The following is a 10,000-nucleotide window of genomic DNA, read 5'->3' on the forward strand; positions in this document are numbered from 1 at the left end:
CCGTCAGGAGAGCCGTGAACGAGGAGATGAAGGTACGAGATGACAATATTGCATTATTTGCAGCAGTTTGTGTGATTGAGAGATGGAGACTTTAATATCTCGAACACGAGCTGATCGAGTCTGGATCGGGGACTTACAGTGCGCGAGTCTTGTCGCTGGTTAAGTTTCAGGTTCAGAAGCTTGATGGAAACACGAGGTTCACTGGGATCTCATACTGGAGATATAGTGACCAGTTTAACATTTACTGATGCTCCATTTCTGCTGGGATTTGATGTCTAGATGAGCAGCATATACATATTCTGATGAAATATTATGATTATGATCTGATGCCAAGAAGCTGTGTGTACACTGGACTAATGTTGCGTCATGTATTCTAATTTGTTTTTAAACAGATAATACATTATATATATATATATATGCTTTATCTTTTAAAAAACAGATGCCTAACAAAGCTTTTTATATCAAATGGAATATAGAAATGCTTAAAAAATTAAATACGGAATGTAATAAAATTATATAAAAAATATATATTTATAAATTAAATTTTTATATAATGTATTTATTTTTCATGTTGTTCTATTCTTTTTTTCATTTTGTATTAAATATTGTATTTAATATATATATATATATATATATATATATATATATATATATATATAAAATATAAAATAGAAATATTTAAAAAATAAAATACTTTATGTAATACAATTATAAAAAATATGTTTAATTTTTTAAATAATGTATTTATTTCTCATGTTTTTATATTACATTTCTATTTTTTATATTTTGTATTGACTAATTTGTTTTTAAAGTATAAAAAATTAAATAGAGAATAAAGAAATGTTTAAAAAATAAAATACTGTAAGTAAAACAATTAGAAGACATTTTTATATTTAATTTTTAAAAATATTTTACATAATGTTTTTTTTAATGTTTTATTAAAATATTTTGTATTAAATATTCTATTTTTAAAATATAAAATATACAAATTTTAAATAAAATATGTATTAAAATTATATTTTTATATAAACATTAAAAATAAATACATCATGTAAAATATTTTAAAATATAAAAATGTGTTCAAATATTTTATTTTTATAATTATAAATAATTATAAACTAATGGAAAAATAAAATGTATATAAATATATATTTTTTAAATTGACAAACATTAAAAAAAGAATATAAAAGCATTTAAAAAATACAATATTTAATATAAAATTTAACATTACTAAATAATCACCAATTTGCATTTGGCTACACAAACAAAAGTAATTTTTAAACGTCACGTAGAAATAAATCTGCAGATTTGATTGTGCACAATCGATGCGTTTCAGCACCAGATGTGTGTTAACTCACACACACTCCATGCCCACCGTCACACAACTGACACGTTGACCTTATAGAGTTCCTGGTTTTATTGAAGCACACACAGCCGAGACGGATCTCTGTTTGATACCGGACCCGGACACCCGATATATGATGTGTTTATAAGCGGATGCCCACGTGACACACAATCCTCGTTTAGAGACTCTCTCCAGAGCGTTTTCTGTGGGATTTTCCATCTCTGCGAGGGAGGAAACGGCTCTTTTTGTGGGAGCGATTCGGGATCTCAGCAAACGATATCCATTGGGGGGTGTAGAGTTACAACTTAACTAACTTTAATCCAAACACATGAAACCGTATCCGGGCCTGATGCAAGCGAGGACGGGGTCGCGGCGGGTTTGTTGCCTTTGGCTGGGGTTCGGGACAGGCCTGTCACTCTCCGAGAACAGATGTTTGTCGGAACTGCCAAGAAGAAACAGAAACAACATTGTGGGATTGAAGCGGAGGAAGAGAAAGCCCGTCTCCCGCTAATGAGAAAACAGCAGAATCAATCTGACGAGAGAGAGAGAGAGAGAGAGAGAGTCAATCTGACGAGAGAGAGAGAGAGAGAGAGAGAGAGTCAATCTGACGAGAGAGAGAGAGAGAGAGAGAGAGAGAGAGAGAGAGAATCAATCTGACGAGAGAGAGAGAGAGAGAGAGGGAGAATCAATCTGACGAGAGAGAGAGAGAGAGAGAGAGAGAGAGAGAGAGAGAGGGAGAATCAATCTGACGAGAGAGAGAGAGAGAGAGAGAGAGAGAGAGAGGGAGAATCAATCTGACGAGAGAGAGAGAGAGGGAGAATCAATCTGACGAGAGAGAGAGAGAGAGAGAGAGAGAGAGAGAGAGAAAAGAGGGAGAGAGAGAGAAAAGAGGCAGAGGGAGAGAGAGAGAGAGAGAGAAGAGGCAGAGAGAGAGAAGAGGCAGAGAGAGAGAGAGAGAGAGAAGAGGCAGAGAGAGAGAGAGAGAGAGAGAGAGAGAGAGAGAGAGAGAATCAATCTGACGAGAGAGAGAGAGAGAGAGAGAGAGAATCAATCTGACGAGAGAGAGAGAGAGAGAGAGAGAGAATCAATCTGACGAGAGAGAGAGAGAGAAAGAGAGAGAGAGAGAGAGAATCAATCTGACGAGAGAGAGAGAGAGAGAGAGGGAGAATCAATCTGACGAGAGAGAGAGAGAGAGAGAGAGAGAGAATCAATCTGACGAGAGAGAGAGAGAGAGAGAGAGAGAGAGAGAGAGAGAGAATCAATCTGACGAGAGAGAGAGAGAGAGAGAGGGAGAATCAATCTGACGAGAGAGAGAGAGAGAGAGAGAGAGAGAGAGAGAGAGAGAGAGAGAGAGAGAGAGAGAGAGAGAGAGAGAGAGAGAGAGAGAGAGAGGGAGAATCAATCTGACGAGAGAGAGAGTTTTGAGTTTTCAACACACTTTATTTATATCATTACAACGTCAGCGAATGACCCAATCACATTATCCAAAAGACAAAAAGGAGATACAAAAAACAAGACTTATTGTAACATCATAGCAAAAATCAACATTTCTTCTTCAACTGTACAAATAGCTCCATTAAAACACCATTTGTGCAAAAAACTTTCTAAGTCATTCATCAGTTTATAGAACTTGAAATCAAACATAACCCTTGCTTTTACCATATTTTTAAAGACAATAACCACATGTTGTCCTTCTCTACCCTCTATTTTGTTTCTCCTGGTTATGTAAACAGCAAGTTTAGCTTGCCCAATTAAAAAATTCAACAATTGACTTTTTATTCTTTGCGCCACACTATATTTGGGACCAAGAATCCAAATCATAGATGAAAAAATCTCCCCAAAATTCATGAAAAGTACATCAAGCAAACAAAACATTTCATACAGTCTAGAACATTCTAAAAAACAATGAAAAATTGTCTCCCTCATTTTACAAAAAGGACAATCACTTGACACATTGGGATTAATTAAGCTCACAAAAGCATTTACAGCAACTGCGCCGTGTAAAACCCTCCACTGAATGTCACCTGTGCGTTTTTCAATTGGTGGTTTGTATAAGACTCTCCAAACAGGTTTATTTTCATCATCTATTCCAAGTTTCTCTCTCCACACTGTATCACTACGTTCTTTTAAATGTGCTTTATTTAAAACTTTTACAAGACATTTATACAAAACTTTACTCTGAACACCCTGCAAACTTAACCCTTCTAGCCCTCTCAGGTTCAGAAAAGGTCCAGACAGTCCTTTGAGATTGGGACTAAGAAAAATACTTGGAAAGGGATCTGTATTATTAGGAACCAGTTTCCCATTATGAAATTCAATTAACAAATTATGTTCTTCTTCTGTGAGTTTCTGCTTAAAAAAGTCCAGAATTTTTTCTACATACCGTACCGACCGCACACCTAGATATGCGGCCATGGACTGAACATTATTCAAACCAGAACCAGCAACATCCAACACATGATGCAGTTTTAATGTCTTAGTGGAAATTAAACAATGAAGCAGTCCAGGTGTAACTTCACACGTAACATCAAACCGCGCTCCATGCACAAGAGGTTCCTCCAAAAGCCAGTACAACGAGGAAGTCGCATCCAACCTCCGTTTTTCAAATAAGTCCCAAACTTTAAAAAGTCCCTTATAAAAAGGAGTCAGTCCGTTGCACTGCAGCTTACTAGAGTCCATCAAAAACAAGACAGAGTTCAATCCCAGTCCGCCAGCTTGATTGAAAATAGCATCAGCCACTTTTCTCCAGACAAGATCCTCAGGTCCTGTGAGGTACCTTTGAATAAACAGAAGTCGAAAAGCTGCCCCCCTGCTGGGCAAATGGATAAGTCCTTGTCCTCCTTCATCTCTGGGTAGAAAAAGTATGCTCTGCGGTATCCAATGAAAAGTGCTCCAAAAAAAATCCACCATACTGGCTTGAATTTTACTCAGAAGTCCATTTGGAGGATCAATGCAGGCCAAACGATGCCACAAAACTGAAGCCACCAGGTTATTAATTATTATCACCCTCCCTCTAAAAGACATTTTTGGCAAAAGCCATTTCCATTTTTCCAATCGCCCCTTTAATTTTTCTAAAACTCCTTCCCAATTTTTGCCTAACATTGAATCATTGCCAACATATACTCCTAAATATTTTAACCCATCTCTTTTCCAGTACAAATCACCTGGTAGTGTAGGAAGACCATGGGACCAGTTACCACTTATTATGGCTTCACTTTTGGACCAGTTAACTTTGGCAGAGGAAATTAGACCAAATTTGTCAAGAATGTCTTTAAGAAGATCAACATCATTTTGCCCTTTAACCAAAACAATAATATCATCTGCATATGCAGACAGCTTAAAATTTGCTCCAGAGCAAGGTATGGTCCAACCTTCAATGCTCTCTCTGATCTTAACCAATAAAGGTTCAATGGCAAGAGCATACAACATTCCCGAAAGTGCACAGCCTTGTCTAATACCTCTGTTAATTTTAAAAGGAGCACTAAGACCACCATTCACTTTCAGTACACTCTCAACATCCCGGTACAAAACCCTAATCATGGCAATAAAACCAGAGCTGAACCCGAACTCCTCTAGCGTGCGCCAGAGATAGCTGTGCTCAACCCGGTCAAATGCCTTTTCCTGATCTAGAGAAATGAGACCAGTGTCTATGTCCAATAGCCTAGAGACGTCCAAAATATCCCGAATTAAATAAACATTATCAAAAATAGACCTGTTAGGCACACAGTAAGTTTGATCACGATGAATAACCTGCCCAACTACCTCCCTCAATCTAATGGCCAAAGCTTTAGAAAAGAGCTTTAAATCAGAGCATAAAAGTGAAACAGGGCGCCAGTTCTTTATTTCTTTTAAATCACCTTTTTTGGGTAACAGGGTAATGACTGCCCTCCTGCAGCTCAAAGGTAGCAAACCTCGGGCCAGACTATCATTGAGCACAGCCAGCAAATCACCCCCCAACACTGACCAAAACGTTTTATAAAACTCGACAGGTAGACCATCAATTCCCGGGGCCTTACCGCAATCCATGCTCCGCAGAGCAACATGCAGTTCAGATGCTGAAAGCGGCCTCTCAAGCCAAGAATTGGTCTCATCTGGAACTTTAGGCAAACCCATATAAAAAGAGCTGGCCAGCTCATCTTCCTCTGTATGTTCACTTTTATAAAGCTCAGAATAAAATAATACAGCTCTTTTTCTGATTTCCTTAGGCTCCACCACTTCTATACCCTCCAATGAGTATAAAGAATGTATAAGTCTGCTTTGACCATTCTTTTTCTCCAAACCGAAGAAGAATTTAGTTGGGCCATCCATCTCTACCGCACTCTGAAAACGTGAGCGGATCAAAGCTCCCTGTGCTCTGATGCCTAACAGGTTATCCAGAGTCCTTTTTTTTACTTTGAGGAGCTCAATATGTCCTCGATTTCCTGTGGACTCTACCAAATTCTGAAGTTCCACTATTTCAATCTCTAAGGTTTTCATTGATTGGGAAATGTCCTTGGATACGTTGAGAGTGTACTGACGACACAGTTGCTGTATTTCTTTTTTCCCATGATCCCACCATTGTTGTAGGGATGAAAAATCTTTTTTCCTGGAACTGAACTGTTTCCAAAAATAAATAAAGACATCCTTAAAAAAATTGTCTTGTAGCAAAGAAGTATTAAAGTGCCAATAGGCACTCTTAGGCTTTATATTAGTGATGAAAACACTACAGATTACTAGACTGTGATCAGAAAACCCACAAGGCAAAATCTCACATTTCTTAATAACATTAAACTGGTACTTAAAACAATAGAACCTATCCAATCTAGCCATAGAAATATAATTTTCTCTTGTGTGCGCCCATGTGTACTGCCTTTGTTCTTTATATAGAGTTCTCCATATATCACACAAATCATGTTCTTCTATAAGCTTTCTTATAGCATGTTGAGAAGCTAGATGTGGCTCTCTATGATTCCTATCCATTCCATCATTTGCTGTACAGTTAAAATCCCCTCCAACAAATATGAACTCTTCCTCTTTACAGTTTGACAAAATATTACTTAATTTATCAAAAAGAACAACCCTTTCAGGACCAATAACAGGAGCATACACATTTATAAAAACTAAAAACATTTTTTCAAATTTTGCTGTTATTTTCAATAGATGTCCCTCAACAACATGTTCTACCTCATATGAAATTGGTTTAAAGTTTTTCTTAAAAAGTACAGCTAAGCCACCACTACAGTGATTTTTATGGCTTAAAATAATCGACCCATCCCATTCCATTAGCCATTCATTTTCATTAAAAACATCACTATGAGTTTCCTGGACCAGCATTACATCAATTTTCTTTTGTCTAGTCAGTTCATAAAGCATTGCTCTTTTCTTGCTGTCTCGTGCACCATTCAAATTAAGTGTGCCCAATCTTATTCTACTCATAAAAAGGTAATATGAGCACACCAATAACAAACACTTCACAAAAAAAGAAAAGCTAGATTGATTCAAATTCATCATTCAATAAATTTAGTTTTAACTTCTGGACAATTTTCTTCAGCCTAAAGACTTCTTGCTCAGTGAAAGCTCCACCCTCCTTCCTTAAAGCCATGATTGAATCTATAAACATCTCACGATCTGGGAAGTAATCCTCTACATTTACACCTTTCATGCCCTTCGTTGTCTGAAGAAACGTTTTAATTTTGTCCGATGTGTAAGCGCTGCGGACAGATCGCCTCAGTGAAGCTGAGCTCACAGAGTCTGAAGATTCACATTCACTATTCTCTGCAGACTCCCCAACATTACTCGACTCCGAGTCCCCCTCCCTTGCATCATCACCAGCCATCCCATTAGCTTTTTTACTAGCCCTTTTTTCTTTTCCTTTGGTCCTAGTTTTCCTTTTTAATGTCGGTGTTTTAAAAAAACTCTGATCATCTGTCATGTCAACATCCACACCATGCTCTAATATGGCCTGCTCACTGACCTCAGAAACACCAGCTTCATGCACATTTTCGTTTATTGCCACACTCTCATTTTTATTACTTTCACGATCGTCAATTCCATTTTTTTCAACACAAGATACTGTATCACTCGTTTGTGCATGATCTGTATTAAGCGTTTCGGCTGTGTTGTCATTCTGATCTGCGTTCTTCTCAGGGCACACGCGTATCACGTGACCCTCTTGTCCACAACCAAAACACTTCATCGCATCTGAGGTAGCACAAATAACATAATTAAAATCCTCAATCTTAAACTTCATGGCTAAATTAAGCTCCTCATTCTGGTTATTTAGGATCATATGCACCTGCCTCCTAAATGATACAACGTGCTTCAACTGTGGTGATTTGCAACCGAGTGAGATTTTCTTAATTTTTGACACAAACTTTCCGTGTCTGGACAATTCCCTTTCAATCACTTCGTTTTTAATAAACGGTGGGACATTTGACAATACTACTCTTTTCGCTGGTTGTACTAAAGGCATGACTGGAGTAAGTGACTCATTCACCACAATCCCGGTCTCTACAACTTGATTGACTTTGTCAACATTGTTCAAAAACAACACTATTGCGCTATTCATTCTTGACGCAGAAAGAATGCACTCATGACCAACCACAGCAGCAACAGCGAGGACGCAATCCTCAACTGAACAACGCTCCGCGGGTACAACCTTAACACCGTGCCGCCGCGTTAAACTTTCTAAACTCACGTGCTGAGACGCCGCCATGGCGATCAGTGCACACTGACCGACGACGCTCCTCACAAACACTACAAACTTTCCTCTTTACCTAACAACAAAAGCCACAAGAGATAGAAAAAAGATAGAAAACTCACTCAAACCGTAGAGCTCACTCCAACACACACTCACGCTCCGTCCACAAACTCCCAGCTTGCACTCGAGAGAGAGAGAGAGAGAGAGAGAGAGAGAGAGAGAGTCAATCAATCTGACGAGAGAGAGAGAGAGAGAGAGAGAGTCAATCAATCTGACGAGAGAGAGAGAGAGAATCAATCTGACGAGAGAGAGAGAGAGAATCAATCTGACGAGAGAGAGAGAGAATCAATCTGACGAGAGAGAGATGGAGAGAGAGAGAGAGAGAGAGAGAGAGAGAATCAATCTGACGAGAGAGAGAGAGAGAGTCAATCTGACGAGAGAGAGAGAGTCAATCTGACGAGAGAGAGAGAGAGTCAATCTGACGAGAGAGAGAGAGTCAATCTGACGAGAGAGAGAGTCAATCTGACGAGAGAGAGAGAGAATCAATCTGACGAGAGAGAGAGTCAATCTGACGAGAGAGAGAGTCAATCTGACGAGAGAGAGAGAGAGAGAGTCAATCTGACGAGAGAGAGAGAGAGTCAATCTGACGAGAGAGAGAGAGAGAGTCAATCTGACGAGAGAGAGAGAGAGAGTCAATCTGACGAGAGAGAGAGAGAGAGAGAGAGTCAATCTGACGAGAGAGAGAGAGAATCAATCTGACGAGAGAGAGAGAGAGAGAGAGAGAGAGAGGGAGAATCAATCTGACGAGAGAGAGAGAGAGAGAGAGAGAGAGAGGGAGAATCAATCTGACGAGAGAGAGAGAGAGAGAGAATCAATCTGACGAGAGAGAGAGAGAGAGAGAGAGAGAGAGAATCAATCTGACGAGAGAGAGAGAGAGAGAGAGAGAGAGAGAGAGGGAGAATCAATCTGACGAGAGAGAGAGAGAGAGAGAGAGAGAGAGAGAGAGAGGGAGAATCAATCTGACGAGAGAGAGAGAGAGAGAGAGAGAGGGAGAATCAATCTGACGAGAGAGAGAGAGAGAGAGAGAGAGAGGGAGAATCAATCTGACGAGAGAGAGAGAGAGAGAGAGAGAGAGGGAGAATCAATCTGACGAGAGAGAGAGAGAGAGAGAGAGAGAGAGAGAGAATCAATCTGACGAGAGAGAGAGAGAGAGAGAGAGAGAGAGAGAGAGAGAGAGGGAGAATCAATCTGACGAGAGAGAGAGAGAGAGAGAGAGAGATAGAGAGAGAGAGAGAGAGAGAGAGAGTCAATCTGACGAGAGAGAGAGAGAGAGAGAGAGAGAGAGAGAGAGAGAGGGAGAATCAATCTGACGAGAGAGAGAGAGAGAGAGAGAGAGATAGAGGGAGAATCAATCTGACGAGAGAGAGAGAGAGAGAGAGAGAGGGAGAATCAATCTGACGAGAGAGAGAGAGAGAGAGAGAGAGGGAGAATCAATCTGACGAGAGAGAGAGAGAGAGAGAGAGAGGGAGAATCAATCTGACGAGAGAGAGAGAGAGAGAGAGAGAGAGAGAATCAATCTGACGAGAGAGAGAGAGAGAGAGAGAGAGAGAGAATCAATCTGACGAGAGAGAGAGAAAGAGAGAGAGAGTGTGTGTGTTTCTAGGAAGTGTGTGTGACTCTGCACTGGTGTTAAATGTCGTCTGATTTTCTGGAGGATCGTGTGACGGTTCTCTAATCTCAGAGAGAAACTCTTCAGACTCACGATCTGAGATCATGATCCACAGCTCCATCACCGTAAATGATCACAGATGAGGGATGAGTGTGTGCGTGTGTGTGTGTCACACACACACACACACACACACACTCTTACACACACACGCACGCACACGCACACATAAACTCACACATAAACTCACACACACACACACACACACACACACACACACACACACACACACACACACACACTTCTGAAA

At 39.6% G+C, this 10,000-nt stretch overlaps 1 protein-coding gene across 1 annotated transcript in view; it reads left to right on the forward strand.

Annotated features, from left to right (window-relative positions):
• LOC143740007 (sine oculis-binding protein homolog B-like) overlaps window positions 1–10,000 on the forward strand; it is a 26,234-nt gene that overhangs the window by 263 nt on the left and 15,971 nt on the right. The window contains exon 1 of the mRNA XM_077232019.1: window positions 1–32. This exon is cut by the window's left edge and continues 263 nt beyond it. Within this exon, the coding sequence (XP_077088134.1) occupies window positions 1–32 (32 nt within the window). The remainder of the gene's footprint in view (window positions 33–10,000) is intronic.

Source organism: Siphateles boraxobius, unplaced genomic scaffold (genome assembly GCF_051911475.1).
Source record: "Siphateles boraxobius isolate OS27281-9 unplaced genomic scaffold, OSU_SipBor_1 162, whole genome shotgun sequence".
In the NCBI taxonomy this organism is placed as follows: Eukaryota; Metazoa; Chordata; class Actinopteri; order Cypriniformes; family Leuciscidae; genus Siphateles; species Siphateles boraxobius.